The 16,265-nt window shown below is 36.5% G+C and overlaps 2 protein-coding genes across 4 annotated transcripts in view; one reads left to right on the top strand and one right to left on the bottom strand.

The window, feature by feature from the left end:
- The window catches only part of FAAP24 (FA core complex associated protein 24), a 3,640-nt gene extending 1,849 nt beyond the window's left edge, over positions 1-1,791 (bottom strand). Inside the window, exons 1-3 of the mRNA XM_085303762.1 lie at positions 1,467-1,791; positions 1,085-1,236; positions 277-416 (exon numbers count right to left, since the gene is read on the bottom strand). Of these exons, the coding sequence (XP_085159888.1) occupies positions 277-416; positions 1,085-1,196 (252 nt within the window). The 5' untranslated portion in view covers positions 1,197-1,236; positions 1,467-1,791. The remainder of the gene's footprint in view (positions 1-276; positions 417-1,084; positions 1,237-1,466) is intronic.
- Positions 1,792-2,037: 246 nt separating this feature from the next.
- CEP89 (centrosomal protein 89) overlaps positions 2,038-16,265 on the top strand; it is a 28,931-nt gene continuing 14,703 nt past the window's right edge. The window contains exons 1-11 of one of the 3 annotated variants that reach the window (XM_085303763.1): positions 2,038-2,162; positions 3,362-3,468; positions 4,731-4,886; positions 5,515-5,719; positions 7,984-8,089; positions 10,462-10,490; positions 11,711-11,765; positions 13,149-13,367; positions 13,810-13,952; positions 14,318-14,368; positions 16,103-16,186. In XM_085303763.1, the coding sequence (XP_085159889.1) occupies positions 2,124-2,162; positions 3,362-3,468; positions 4,731-4,886; positions 5,515-5,719; positions 7,984-8,089; positions 10,462-10,490; positions 11,711-11,765; positions 13,149-13,367; positions 13,810-13,952; positions 14,318-14,368; positions 16,103-16,186 (1,194 nt within the window). In that variant the 5' untranslated portion in view covers positions 2,038-2,123. Of the gene's footprint in view, positions 2,163-3,361; positions 3,469-4,730; positions 4,887-5,052; positions 5,211-5,514; positions 5,720-7,983; positions 8,090-10,461; positions 10,491-11,710; positions 11,766-13,148; positions 13,368-13,809; positions 13,953-14,317; positions 14,369-16,102; positions 16,187-16,265 lie in introns of those variants that run through there. The other 2 variants (XM_085303764.1, XM_085303766.1) reach the window with 2 other exon arrangements.

Here is a 16,265-nt window from a genome sequence, read left to right on the forward strand (position 1 = left end):
ACACTGTCAATGATGAGAAGATTCAGTGCAACTAAGAGCACACTTCTGAGTTGCCTGGGAAAAAATCAGAACAGAAAGTGGCAACAGTTCTGAAGTTTAATACAGCATTATTACACAGATTTATTATTCATTTTTACTGTTTTTTCAGGTGGAATACCTCATGCAAGTTTAGTTCCACTAGGATCTCAAAAGCACGCAAGACGAACGTTTTCAGGAACAGGCAGAACAAATTGCAATTAGAAACTTTTCTTTCTCTTCCCTTTACACAATACTTACATTCCTAAAGCGAACCAATCTTCGCTTGAATTCATCCCCTGCAACCAAATCTGCTTCAGAAATATATAAGATGCAAGTTTTGTTTGAAAGACAGAAATCCACAAGTCCCAAGCCATCTTCAAAAATGAGCTTAATTTTCCCTTAAGAGATTATTAGAAGATAAGAATAGTCATTAGAAGTATAGTAACAATTAAGATTTCAACGTGTTAATAGTTATAGTGATTTAAAACTTTGACAGTCAATTTCATACTCTTGAAAAGCCTTTATTCTTTATTATTATTATTTTAAAAAATAAAGGAAAATTGGTATAAGCAATCCAGAGCACTGAACAGTGCCTTAACCAATGCCGATTAATAACACTTTCAAACTACAAATTCAGGGTAGTTTCTGCGTAAATTCTGGGCCTGAACAAACATCATCATATCAATCACATCATATARCATTCTGAAAGTATCTTCTTGATTTAGTTTGCTGAGCCAACAGGAGACAGCATGGTCCCAGTGTCCATGTAAACTGAAGGGATTTCAGTAGAGGTTCATACTTGTAATAGCCTCACTGCTGCGGTTCCCAAAAAGCAGATAGTTCTGCTTCTTCTCTATACTACAGAAGGAGTATGAAGATATGATACTTCTGACCATAGATACATAGCAGACACACAGGAACTTTCAGTCTACTAATGTAGGATTCATCTCAAATACAAGACCAGTCAGTCACAGAGTAAACACATATTCTAGCCAATCTAACAATACTAGGAGATAGAATGCTTTGCTTGATTTTTTTTTCCTTCTCCCAATTTGTTTGTACTCACCTTGTAGCCTTTGGGATATTTCTGACCCTCTCCATTTCTCATTTCCAATCACATGTCCATAAGGGACAACTATAGACCCTACTGTGAGAGGGGAGTGCGCTTTTGTTGTCATTGGACCTCCTTTAACTCATTACTTCAGTGGCAGCCACAGCCTAAAAGTAAATGTGAAAAAGATACTAACATATTTTGTAAACTTGTTCCAATCTSGAATAGATCATATCTCATCCCCCAAATAAGCATATAAAAATTGGTAAGAAATCTTTCTTGCTTAAATATAGACTAGAGCTTTGTTAATTCCACTCCCAAGTTTGCCAGTCAACTTGAAAAATACCTGAATTTACAAAAATATCTGAATTTAGATGCAAAAGTGGTAAACACTCACCCCTGAGAAACTCAACTTCAATTACTGAGCTGACTTCAGAGGCATCTCCAGCCCCAGCTGATAAAACTCTCGAGCCAGATACGTCAACTGTTGGGCAAGGCCCTTTTCTGAGCTGCCAGTTKTATGCTTTCTTCTGATTTTCGGGAAAAAACGGGAGTCTCCGAGGCTACACCGTCATTTCAGGAGAAAAAGGCAGAGAGGAGCGGGTACGCCCGCAGACCCCGTCACGCCAGCCGCCGCCCAGCACCCACCTGCCCGGGAAAGGCGAGCGGCCCGAAAGGAGGGAACAAGACCCGCCGCCGCGCCGGCTGCCGCTGCCGCTGCCGCTGCCGCTGCCGCTCCCCCTCAGGCGAGGCACCGCCTTTCCCGCCGAGCAGCCAGCGGCCCGCCTCCGCGCCTGCGAGCACGATTGACAGCGGCAGCCGCAAATGGAGAGCGAACGCTCTGCCAGCCGCAAGCCAATGAAAAGGTAGGGCGGGCAGCACCCCGCCGCTGGTAGGTTGCTAAGGCCGGAGGAGRGGTGAGTAAGGCGCGTGCTGATTGGAGGAGCGCAATCCCGCAGCAAATCCGCGGTGCTGTCGTTGGCAGGCTGTTGGCGACGGCGGAGGCGTCGCGCGGGCGCAGGGGGCCTTTGGTCGCCTTCCCGCGCCGGTGGCCATGGCGTTCAGCCTCAGGAGAGGCCGGGGCGGCCCCTTTGTGAGTCTCGCCCGGCCGAGGGGGCCCCGCTCCCTGCGCAGGAGGGCCGGGAGGGGCGGCAGGGCCGTGTCCGGGTTGGGAGCGCGGTTAGAAAACGCTGAGTAAAAGGGAAGTCTGTAACGCTGCGTTTAGTTAATTAGCACAGTTATTTGGTGAAGCTTCCTGTAAAGTCAGCAGCCTTCCCCAGTTTGTATTCTCCAACGGGATAGCGATGAGGCGTTTAAAGAATGATTACGGAAAAATTATCTAGAGCAGCCATACCTGAAATGCAGCCCCGGTTCTACTCCATGAAGGCAATAACGGCTGCGTGGAGGTGGTGGGCCTCAGCGCGACCTAGTGTTTCTGGTGCCCAGAGAGAGGGCAAGAGGCGCAAACTCAGATGCAGGCAATTCAAGACATCTTTACTGTAAGGGTTGTCCGACACTGGATTTGGTTGCCCGCAGGGTCTGTGGAGACTCAACCCTTGGAGATGCTAAAAATGTGAATGGAAAAGATCTAGAACAACCTTCTCTAGCTGAGCCTGCTTTGCGCAGGGAGGCTGGACTAGACGATCTCAGAGATCCCCCCAGCCTCCACTGTTCTGTGGTTCCGCTTGAAATACTCTTTGTAGAGTATACTAATCAAAGTTCTTCTGAGCTGGTACTTAACGCTGTCCTTTTAACAAATTTCACGGAGTTTTATGATTAAAAAATCATTTATTCCCCCCTCCCCCGACTAAATCCTTGTGATTTTAGGATGTGTTTAGTGACAGGCTTTTCTTCCATCTCATATTACTTTGAGAGTTACTTCTGATTGACTGAATGATTCTTTTGGGGGTTGTATTGTTACTACGATGCAGAGTTCAAGTGTTTAGAAAAAAGTTATTTTCTACTACTTTTTTCCTTGTGTATATATAAGCAAAAACCCAAACTTGGATTCATAAGTTAAAACTATATTCGCAGATTGTGATACAGTGGGTGGAGAACCTACGGTCATAGGTTTTAAGTAAATTGCGTTTCTAACCTTCATTAGCAACTTAATACATATTAAAAAGTTATACTTGGAACCATTTCATGTCATTTGTTTACATTAATTGCATGAAATTTGTTTCTCTTTTATATTATTTTGCATGGTTATTTTTTGTGCATGTTCATTTCTGTGTTTTTTTTAGTTGTTAACCTTAAAGTCGTTGTCAACTAATTTTATTTTAAATTGTTTAGAAACATATAGCTCATGGCCTGGTCCCTGCTGCTACCATAGCTCCTAAAYCTGCAGTTCCCCGTACCCCTCCCCCTCGTAGTCCAAACCCTTCTCCAGAAAGGCCCAGGTAGGTTTTTGAGTTTTGAAAAATTTTTACTTAATTTAATTTCACTTTATTACAATAACATAGTAGAAAAGCATGATTAGAAAACTTGAGTCCTAACTGTAGTACTTACCTAAGTCTTTTCATAAATAGAATATATTTTTTAATTGGGGAAGTTCCCTTCTTTGAACTGTAAAGATACATCTTTTTCTCCCTTTCCTAAGAATGCTTAATAATTAGTACAATGACCTTTCTGAATATGAAAGTTATTACAAATCTGGGTCAGTTGGACCCAGTTGGACTGGGTCGTTGGGGACATTTTTATTTGGCTACTAGAGTAGACTAGAGGACTGTAGCAGTACTAGCGCTTTGAGTAAGGAAACTTAACTTAATTTGTGCTTTTGTAATGGGTTAATRAACAGGTCACTTTATTGCATATTAAAAAAGCAGAGACTCAAAAGTTTTCATTTAGGAATGTGTTTGATTAGACTTTTAAAATCTATATTAGCTGATTAGCTGTACAGTCAAGGTACGTAAAGGGAAAATAAATTTATCTTCCCTTTTATTTTTAGTTTCTTACGGTTTTTGCTTTATGCTTTCTCTATGTTTAAGTTGATTCTGGTTGCTTTCTAATGTCTATAACATTCCTACTTGATCATAGTTCACTACTTTTTTTGATCCCAGTTGCTATCATTTCTGTTACGGTCCTCACCATTTATTTTCTTTACTCTTCAGTCCCATTTGTTTTTTCCTCTTTATTTTACCCTTCTGCAGTATCCCTCAAATAGGCATTTCTATGCATTTCTACTTGTCCTAGTTTGCAACACTGGCATTTATTAGCAGCTTCAGAGGCATAAATAGAAGAATCAGAGTGGGGAATAATGGAATCTAATGTACAAAATAGCAGAATATGGATCAACTTTTTTCAACACCACTCTTACTGTTATGACTAAACTGAATGCTAAGTACTGTAAAATATCAATGTCAGTTTCAGGCATGTAACTCAGTATTTAGTTATTTTCATGCTTTTAATTTGGGGAAAAACTGATAGGTATTGTATTTTACTCTTAGATATCTACGTTATGAAAGCACACCCAGTTTTGTGCTTTGCTTTGGGAGTTAATTTAAAATCAGTCTTTTAACACCTTCAGTGTTCCTGATGACTGTTAATTTTGAATGTGTTACTTTGCTTAAATAGTGAAGATATTCTGCAAAAATATATATATAAAATACGAAGCACAGAAGACATCAGTTTTGTTTCACTGTTTTATTCTATTTTCTTCCAGATCTGCTCTGGCAGCAGCTATCCTTGCAACAACACTAACAGGGCGTACTGTTGCTATTCCTCAGCCTCGTCAACGATCACTTTCTGAAAGTGATTCCACCTATGTGGAACAAGAATGCTTTGAACCATATGCGACAGTTGCAGAGCTCAGAATGGGGTAGTGTATACTCTTTATTTTGGTGTCTTATACTGAAAATAAAATATGGTAGTGATAAAATTTTACCCAAGAATTACAGCAAATTAATTCAAGTCCTGGTGTTATTGCCACTTACATAAACTTAATTTTTTCTCTCCGAATCATAAATTGAGTCTGAAGTCTCTACAATCCTTCTTCCATTTCCCATAAAGTGATGTCATACATGCAGCCATCAGAGGGAGAGATTTGGATTGTACACAGTGTGTGGCATCTGTTATTTCTTCCAAACAGTTATCAGTGATACAAGCAGTTTATCACTGAGAAATCATCTGAATTACACATTAGGTAATTCCTTTTTGCTAAATTATTATTTCACACTACTTTGTGTTGAAGAATTAGCAGCCCTCTATCTCCAAGTCTGGCATTCTCTTTATACTAGACATGAAAATGTAGCTCAAGTGTTAATTCTCTAATTTAAAGCATATATAAGATTCCTTGTTTGCAGCTAAAGAAGCTTAGATGCCTGTTCATGTCTGCTATTAATCTGTTGTGTATATTTTCAGACTGATGGTTCTACTTACTACCATGTACTTTTTTTTTTTTTTTTTAAGAATAAGTGACACTGAACCGTGCTTTTAATTGCTTGCAGGCCCAACTGGAAGCTTGATGGTGGTGAAAGATCTCCTGTACATTCCCTGGAAATATCAGGCAATTATTGTGAGGATGAGGAGGACATGGATACTTATCTTTCAGATGCAGATAAAGAGGCAGAGTCTAGCTGTCAAAGTAATGAGAAGAGAGGAGAAAGCTTTAGCACTAATGCTATTTATGCCGTTCCTTGCAAAAATAAGAAGGTAGGGTTTTCAGGTTGGTTAATTTCTTTACATTTTTATATTAAAATACAGTAAACATTAAATATTTTTAAAGCTGTACATTTTTTTTCTTAGTATTCAAACATCTGTTCAATTTTTACTTTTCATAATTAATTTACTCCTGAATGAGTTAGGTTTGTTTATTGATCTTCACAGATTCCTTATCTCTGCTATTAGGGGCTTTTTTTTTGTTATGAATACACTGGTATTGTGGTTCTTACTAGGCAAGACTACAATATATACTATGTATATATTGTAAAATATGCAATATTTTATGCTGAGGGTGATATAGTGGCAGCTCAGCTAGAGGCCGTTCGCCGGTGGTGTACCTTAGGGAACAGTATCGGGGTCAATACTGTTTAACTTTATTAATGACCTGGATGGGACAGAGTGCACTCTCAGGAAGTTTGCAGATGATACAAAATGGGGATTGGTTGATGCGCTAGATCATTCAGAGGGACCTCGTCAGGCTGGAGAAATGGGCTAACAGGAATCTCTTGAAATTCAAACAAAGGGAAATACAAAGCAGCTTTGGGGAAGGTGGAGTTTTTTTAGTGGAAAATAAATTGCATTGAGCAAGCAAGCAATAGCATCATAGACTGCATTAGGAAGAGCACTGCCAGCACGGTGAGGGAGGTGATTCTTCCCTTCCATTCAGTACTGGAGAAACTGGAGTTTCTGGAGTACTGTGTCCAGTTCTGGACTCCGCAGTACAAGAAGGACAGAGGCCTACTGGAATGAGTCCAATGAAGGGCCACTAAGGTAACTGGAGGTAATGGGGTTTGGAGCGTCTGACGTACAAGGAGGGGCTGAGATGGCTGGAATTGTTTAGCCTGGAGAAGAGAAGGCTTACAGGGGATCTTATCAATCAGTATAAATACCTGATTGGGGAGATTAAAGTATATGGAATCAGTGAATACTTTTCTCAGTGGGGCTCAGTGAGAGGATGGCAATGGGCACAAGTTCAAATACAGGAAATTCAACTTAAATATAAGAGAAGACTTCTCTACTATGAGAGCAGTCAAACATTGGAACAAGTTGCCCAGAGAGTTTGTGGAGTCTCTACTTGTGGAGATGCTCAAAACCTGACCAGAAAAGATCTGGAACAACCTTCTGTAGCCAACCCTGCTTTGAGCAGGGGGAAGTTGGACTAGACTAGGCAATCTCCAGTGGTCCTGCAAACCTCAGCTACCCTGGGATCCTAAACAGGACGCAAATTATATGTCAAGGGTATCTCACAGAAGTAGAATATTAATATAATTTACATCTTATTTGAATCATTATTTCATGGGCAAATACCTGCTTATTTATTTTACTGAATAAAAATAATGGTGGTTAAGGCCTGAGTAACTCTATCAAGGTGCAACAGTTGTGTGGAGTGGATAGTTAATGCRTTCAGTATATGCTGAGTTACTATTTTAGTCACTCAGCTACCTGATTATCATTAATTTACAGAGTAGTATGAAGATTATTAGGACTTGTTAAAAGCAGTAGGAATTTTACTTGGGTGAAAATGTGCAGTGCTTACATATGGTAAAAACTTAGTTACTGAGTTACTATCATGCTAATGAGCAGAGACCTATCTAGAAACAGGAAGACTTAGAATCACACAGAAAAAGTGACCTTGTATCTTGAAGACTAGTGAATTTTTCCATGTTATGAGTTTGGATTGTCTTAACTAGGAATGAGCAGCTTAAGACTCCTAGRACACATTTAAAGTTTAGTTTGGGGCTCTGTCAAAAATGATACAAAACTTTAATGACTAGGAAGAAGGAATTGGGTAGTAGAGAGGCAATACAGTGCTATGTATGTGAAAGGAATCAGAAAACATCCCTAGCGGAAGATGGAGTGGTCAGTAAGAAAAAGATGAGGAAGAAAAGGGACTGGATGTGAAGTATGTAGAGCACTGACACATGACTAATACAGAAAAACAGCTAAGGTAAACAATATTAAGAATTACATCTGAATTCCTCAGTCCTATGAGTAAGTTTAGATATAGAACAAGTGAATGTAGGATGATTCCAGACTCTGTGCCTGAAGAAAGTGACAAAAACTATTGCCCAGTGAACTGTATGACTAGCATAGGTCCCTATCTCCTGTTATTTATGGTAAGGATTGAAGTACTATTCTGAATGCARCTAGGACATTATTGTACTAAAGGTTTCATACAGATGTCAAGACACTTTACCATGGTCTATTTTAACAAAGTGGTAATTATTTAGATGTTGTGTCCTATTTTTATGTAGGAAGAGTTTCCACTATCCCATAGCACTAAAGTTGACAAGAAAGAGGCATCTTCTCTTGAAACTGAGTTTCAGGTGCTGGTGAACAAGTCAAATGTGCAAATAGAAGGTAAATAAATTTATTTTAAAAGTCTTACTTTATATGCTGGGGAAATAAATAATTTTTAGATAAACTAAATTTAATAGTAACACAAGATAATGATATGTCCTTTTCTTAAAAAGAAGAAGAAAGAAAAAGAAATGCTGCTAAATACTCAGCCATTTCTAATAGTTACAGGAAATTCAAACTCTGCATAAACAGGGGAAATTAGTCTATATTCACTCTGTAACTGATGCTCTACTCCCCAACATCTGTTATCAGACAGTGTAAAAAAGAGAATAAAAGGTTTTGTGAACTGTCTTGCATAATAAAGCTGTTTTCTACTGTGTTTCTGTTGGTATATGTGCCAAAATAAATCCAGTTTAAACTCTGCAAACTATTGGAGTGTTACCATGTTCACAACACAATAAAAACAGAAATGACCAACATTTTAAATAAATGAGGAAATAAAACATTTTCATTCCACTGTTTTCTTTGAATAAGAAAATGTCACATCTGAAAGTCAGTACAAGCATTTTTTTTTTTGATATGTATATGGCATGATACTGGGATTATTTACTTTTATATTATAATTAAAGTTACATTGAATTTGATATAACTTCTTAAACCAGGAATATTTTAAAAATAATAATTAATTTTGATATTTTTATTACTTCTGTTTATTTTTGTCCTTGTTATTACCAGTACCTCTGCTACAAAATATGCTTGCTATCAGAAAACCTATTTTTGAGTTGAAAGATAAACTTTTGTGGCTTATGTGCTTTTCTTTTTTTCTTTTCATGCCTTGAGAATTTAATAGATTAAAGTTTAAAACCATTAAGTATCCAATAAATATGGAATACCATATTCTGTACATCTTATCTGGAAGGTTTAAAATATTTAAATAAAGCTGTTTGGTATGAAGGACTTTTCTACTAGGTGCTGTTTGGTCAGCGTCTGTTAGCTGGCAATAACAAAAGGGATACTGTATTAAGTGCTAAGGAGCCAAGTTCTGCTGGTTCTGCTTTTTGAACCTTCAATTCAGTTGACATAGATATTATGTCCTTCTAAGGACATAATCTTCCACAGCTCCGATTTAAGATGCAATTAGATCCTGTTTCTTTAATTATATCGCTGAATACATTGCACTGGGGCTCCAGCTGTTCTCTTACATGTACTAAGCACTTATTTATAATACAAAAGAGTTCCATCACTCCCTCACCATGTTTCTAAATGGAAGGGATCATTGTATTTTTCTTACCTGTCATAGGCAGTGGGTTAGGTATACTCTCAATGTAATGTAGGAATAGGTTATCAGAAAAGTATTTCTTTGTAGGATTGCAAATGACTTGGAAGTGATGTGGATGCTGAACTGCTCAGCCCTGCAAAGTTGGCAACAATTTTCAGCATGCTCTGAAAGCAGATAATGAGAAAATTTGCAATCACAGAGAAATGTTCTGACTGAATTTCTATTGAACGTCAGGTTCACCTCACCCTCAGAATCACTAAGCTTCTCAAATGAGTTTTATGCAATGGTTAGTTTTATTAGATCAGAGAGCTTTTGGTAYATGATTAGATCCTGTCACTGAGCTATTTTCTCTTAACAACAGCAAGAATAGAATACAGTGGAAGAAAAAGCCATGATGAGTAAGCCAGACCAATCTAACTGCACAGGAGTTTTATTGCATAACAGTCTTGTCTGCTATTATTTCAAAACTGGGAAAAGGAGAAGTCATAACATTTATCCTAGAGCTGCAATATGCAGTTTTTACAGAGGATGGCAACACCATAATAGCTATTGGAAAGAAAGAAGCAGCATAACTAACCCATTTTTGAAAATCTTTGCTTTACTAACTTGTATACATGTTGGAGCCCAGTGTTATTTCAGTGGAGTTATTTCAAAAGCTTTATAGAAAACAATACCAATAATAGATTGCTTTGATTAAATCATTTGGGAATGGCCTGCATTAAACAAATGAAAATAGGGTATAGAAGCCATTTCTGATTCCTCTTTTTCCTATGGCTGCAGGTCTTGGAAACTGTCAGATTTGCAGTTGTCTTTGTTCAGAGATGCAATAGAGCCTAAGCCCAGTAAAATTAATGAAAATCTTTCATTTTTTTTCCTCATCGCAAATTCTAAAAGAATAGCAGAGTACATGACAGGAAGACAGCAATACAACTTAATTTCTTCCACAACTCTTTTTATCATGTAAGGTAAAGTAAAGCTCTCACATCAGTATCATCATAGGCTATGAAAGATATAAGTGAAAGCTAGTTATCTAACTTGTCCTTTCCGGATGAAATTTTTATAATTATTTACAATTGGTAATATGTATCCTTACATATCCATATATATCCTTGTAATTTATGGACTTACTCAAAGATCTGTTTTTCTTTAACAGAAAATGAACGTCTTGGCTTGAATTTAAAGGTAAGACTGAGATGAAAATTTATTTATGATGCATTTTTTKGGGGGAAAAAAGGCATTATAAAGAGCAGTCTACAATCACTTAGAAGAAAATTAATTTGTTGCCACCAAGGAATCTTCTTCATTTGGAGTATAAGAACAGCTAATCATTCATTTTGAAAATCCCACTACATAGGTATATAAAGGATTATGTTATATCTTCTGTTCTTCCTTATGTGGGAAAGAAACTAGGTGAAAGTGTTACAGCATGTTACAGCAAAAGAGAGCTCTTGGTGGTAATTCCCAATTTCTGATCCCAACTTTACCAGATTTCTATGTTTCCTGTTGGTCCTATCTGACTACTGTCACCTTTACTAAGCTTGAAAAAAAAATACAAGTTTACTTTATCAGATAAACTTGCTGGAACATTACTTACAAAAATGGACAGTTATTCTATTGCTAACGTTGCTTTTTCTTCAGATTCTTGACCACATATATTTTGCTTCTGAAATTGTTCCTGAGTTTGGAGTCATTTGGTCATCAGTGTCTCAGTGTGTGAAATCACATGGCATTATATCTTTGCTGAACTTCAGTCTGTTTTACAAAAATGTGGAGAAAGTTATGATCACTTCAAGTAAATACATTAGTATATATTCTACCTGTAATTCTTTTCTGATGAAAGAACTTTGAGAATTTAGAAAAAAGTACTTTTTATTAGCAAAGAAATTACAGCAGGAACTTATTTAATCAATTTTCAAGCTCAAAAGAACAAAACTCTTCAAAGGGGTTTTACGTTTTTATTCATTAGGATACAATTTTCTCCTAATTATGGACTGACAGTTCATACCATAATTGACTATTCCAGACTCATATGTTGTACAAACTAGAAAGAGGGAGCAAGATCCATCCTATTAGGTTGTGAAGCTTTATGTCTATGTAACATTTACRTTAGCCATTAAATTATTTTGAGAACTGTACATCTACGACAACTACAGAAAATACTGAAAGATTTCCCCAGAAAAAAAATTCTGATTGACTGGTAAGTGACAACATAATGTCAAGATGGGTGAATGACCAGTCATGTATCTTCAGTTTGTAATCCAACCTTAAACTTTACTGACCTAAAAGAAGAAAATTGTTTCAAAAGTTGTATTTCATAAGTTCTCCAACAGTGATGCTGTTCAGTGCATTTCAGAAAGGATAATTGTTAAAGCAACTTTTCTCATGGTTTGTTTCTCTGTTAGAAAGAAAAATCATCAGCTGAAAAACTGCTATGTGAAAAGCCTCCACCATCCCCAGGTACTTCTGATATCTCTGTGATGTTACTGTAAATTCTGCACTTAAAGGAATGCACATATGTATAAAAACACATTGTCCTGGTTTTACTCGCTAAACCTAATTTGGGGAAAAAAATCTCTCTCTCCTGTACAGGAGGTGAAAAAATGCTGAATACTCTGTGATATGTGTAAAAGCAATAGTTTCAATTTTTTTTAATATATATATTAGGTGTTTAGGTTGTTTATAGTTTCCAATATGAATGAATTTTGAAGTCTTAAGTAAACAACTGAAATTAAAGCCATTATGGAACTTTTGAACCCTTCAAGTTGTATCTATGCTAGAGAATGTTACCATTGTAAAGTATCCCATTGCAACTGAAATGGTAACTATGTGGTGATATGTGATGCGTGGTCTACCTTCAGCTAGTGCCATATTTCTGTTATTGCATCCATGCAACAAATTGAAGCACAGCGCCTTTGAACTTTTCCCAAGGTTACATGTATCACATGGATGAGATATGGGTTTTTGAACCCTTTGTGCTGCTTAGATATCTGGTGCCTTCTCACAGGAAATTAACAGTGCTCATAAGTGCCTGTAATATAATATGTTTCATATGTTTAATATTAATATTAAATGTCCTCTATAAGAGAGAACTCTATTTTAGAACTTGTTCTTGGTTTTGACGTATATTGCTATACTAAGGAACTGTTCTGTAGGAAGTCATATTCATGCTTATGTGCTATTAAGTTATGCTAGCTTGCAGAGTTTGAGGGTAAGGGGAAAATCTCAGCTTTTATTTTAAAAGATAAGCTTACAAGCCCATACAGATGTAAAGAAAAATTTGAAATTGTTTTCTAGTATTACTGATGCAATAGCATATCCCTGATTTTGCAGGTGATCTTAAATTTAATTTTTGTGAGGACTGTTAAGTAACTTTTATTCAAGCTTCATGAAGTTTCACTTGAATCCTGCTCAGCGGGGAGGAGAGCAAGGCATTCATTGCAGAGGTGATTAAAATAAAAGGGGATAGAACTGACCAGCCCATACAGACACATACACTTTGGTTACTGCAGTGAGTATTCCTGTCTCACCTCTCCAGTTACCCATGCTAGGGAGCGGGAAGTGTGCTGATATTTTCTTTGCTCTCAAAGGAAGGAATGTCTTCAGCGTTTGAGAAGATGGAAACTTGCAGACACTTTTCATTTGGAAGCTGCCCTCCCAAATCCACATTTTTCATTCTCTCTGGCCTTGATCTTCTGGGAAACATGAGTTGCTTTATAGCCTGCATAGTCTCACTCATGCAGAGTGCTAATATTAGAAAAAAAATGGATTATAATTTGCTGAAAATATTGATGTATTCAAGTCTGAGTACCATATAAACTCATTGTGTTGTGACATCTACAGATATATCTATTCGGTCAAGGCAAGCATGGGAGACTATGAAAAAAGAGAAGTTTAGAGAACTAAAACAAGAAAATCAGTCTCTAAACAATGCATACCAGGCTATAGCCCAAAAATTTGAGGAAACAAAACAGCAAATGGAAGAACTGCAGTTAAAACTGAACAGACTAGAAGAAGAAAACATAAGGCTTAAAGAAGCTGCAGAGAGATCACACAGAGAAGGTAAGGCAGGAGAAACATTCTTCTTTCCAGATAAGCTCTTAYGAAGCTCTGTTTTATTTTTCTAATCTCTGACAATCTGTTCCTGTAGTAGTAGGTTTCCACTTCATGGATTTGAGTGGGTAACTATGCAGAAGGCATTTTTGAAGAGTAAATATTTTCTATATATGTAGAAATTTTATTGCAGAAAACTTAAATGATTATGAAAGAAAAGTTATTTCATAAACTACATGTGATAGACCTGCCATTACTTACTTGATTGTTTCATAATATAATGACTTTTTTGTATTAGTAATGTTCTATGCATTTATTCCATTACAGTATTTTGAGAGATGTTCTCTTTTTATGGTTCTAGCTATTGAGAATTCTTTTCTTTAACATCGACAAATTAATGTTTCCTGAATTTTGGTTGAGCTCTTTCTTATTTTTTTTTTATTATTATTAGAGGAAGCTTCAGAATTACTTTCTTTAAGACAACAAGCACAAGAACTAATAGATGAGAATGATGCTTTGAAAATGACTGTCCATCGTTTGAATGTAGAGCTAAGTCGCTATCAAACAAAATTCAGGCCATTGTCCCAAGAAGAGGTGAGAACGTTGACTATGAGGTTTGTAGTCAAATGTCCCATGTCCTTTCATTCACCTTTGAGTTTTTAAGATTATTTTCTCTGGTTTTACCCCACAGTCTCCAAATATTTTAGACTTTTTTCTGAAATTCAGGAGAAGCATTTATCTTAAACTTGTATTAAGTTAGGCCTTTTCCTGTATTAGTAAAATGATGAAATTTTATTTTTGTTGACTTTGTGAGCGTGTGTGTTGCATACACCACCCATGTAGTTAGAAACATAAGCTTGACTGGGGTAATAGTTGTGAGCTGCCCACTTTTGCAGTAGGCAGTGGTTGGTGCTTCAAAAGTGGAAAATAATTTCAAATTCTTAAAAAATCTCTTTTAGCATCCGAAACTAAAAAGTTTACCCATGAAGGGACCACCACCCCCATGGCTGGTAAGTAAACTACTATTTTCACTTGTGTTGATTCCATTTTAAGTAAAGAAACAAATTTCTTTAAAGGAACCAAGATACCAATGTTTACAGGATATTATTTATTTACACTGAAATATTACACCCTGATAGAATATGGTAAGCATTTGTTTGTTCTGTAATGGTTAAACTAGATGCAAGACAAAACTTTACAATGAATGTATGTAGCTCACATCTGAGTTTATGGCAAGTTACAGGCAGCCTATAGTGATCAAGTGTGAACAGTTAAATGTGAAATAAGTAGAAATATAGTTACGCTAAGAATCATAAAGAACATCTTCACTTTTAATATTGCCTGGCATATAATCTGTTTCAAGGTCTATTGCTTAATTGTTAATTTTATATCATTATAATTTATATTATATCTGTATAGATAATATGGTATCACAGTCTGTGAAATGGAATGCCTTTGTAACATGTGGAACAACTTCTCCTTCATGTGATAATCCAGTCTTAAATTTTCCTGTACTATTGTTAGTCAGATCTTAAAAACCATACAGAAATAGGAAAGTCCTCTCTCTGCTCCATCTTGTTAGCTATAATATCCAAGGCTTGCATACATATTTCCTTAGCTTTAAGTATGTAGGTTTAATGTTAAGAAAAGTGTACCAATGTAATGATAATTAAGTACTGAAATAGGTAGCAAACTGAGAATGTGGAATCTCATCATTACAGGTTCAGGGGCCCAGTTCTCCATGGTGACCTGGACAGACACCTGAATTTAAATCTAGGAAACAAGAGTTTAAGACTAAAGCTACAGAAACTTTGTATATGATAATATCAGATCTCATAAACTAGGGAGGGTGAATTAGAATTAGTATTTGGAAGTTTATTTGAAAACTCCCAAAGCAAATTTTTTGAATATGTTACCTGCAGCATGAAATAACTAAAGTTCCTAACTCTTGAGAGTGTAAAAACTCCTTTCCCACTTACTAATTCATCTTGACTATGTTTGGTTATTATTGCATTCACTGTGATGTTTTAGTTTGGTTTCATATTTATTAGCATCCACATTCTGCTGTGTTACGTACACTTACAAATAATAACTGCTTTTTAGTGAAAGCTGTAAGCATAAGTTCCATCTTTGTCCTTTCCAATGCTTGCTCCTGAAACAGTGCTCTTAAATGCTTCTGCAGCATCGTTTTGCATAAGAATTTTAGGTGATCTGAGTGCATGCACAGACAAAGAAGGCAAATTTATATATCAAGAACACAAGTAATTTAAGTGAAGAGAAGAATGATTAATTTAGTTGATATCCATGAAATTGCATCATACCTCCATATAATGCATCTGCATGCACGTGAAGATAACTTTTTCAGGTTGAAATGACAGGTTATATTAGCTAATTCCCTTTTAGATGTAGATTTTCTGTGTGCATTTCCCGTGAGACGTGAATTTGGTTTCTAGGTTGAGCTTGTGTAGTACTAAATGATCTCCTAAAACATACTAAGCACTTTTGTGCCTCTTTGAAAGTAATGATATTTTGAATTGTGAGCCTACTGAAATTATCCTGTCTATGTTTTAAGCTATGTTGTGAGCTAGTGATTTCAYCTTCATCTATACTTGGAGTTAATAGCAACTGAAAGTCCTTAATACCTCATAAAACTAGCAATGTATAGCAGAAGATGACATATAAAATATGGACATTAATATTGTTTGTAATTGATTTTTGTGGGTTGAAGTGTATCCTTTTTTCAGTTGGATATGAGGTATTTGTCACCTCTCCTGTTGGCGTATGAAGACAGGATTAGAGAAAAGGATGATTTAAATCTTGCACATGAGGCAAGTTACCATTTAAAAACGTGTACTTTTACAATAAAGCAGAAATAAATCTGTTGAAATTTCTTAAAGGGTTTTGCTC

Source organism: Rhea americana, unplaced genomic scaffold, assembly GCF_003343005.1.
Source record: "Rhea americana isolate MKP2758 unplaced genomic scaffold, rheAme1 scaffold_20, whole genome shotgun sequence".
NCBI lineage: Eukaryota > Metazoa > Chordata > Aves > Rheiformes > Rheidae > Rhea > Rhea americana.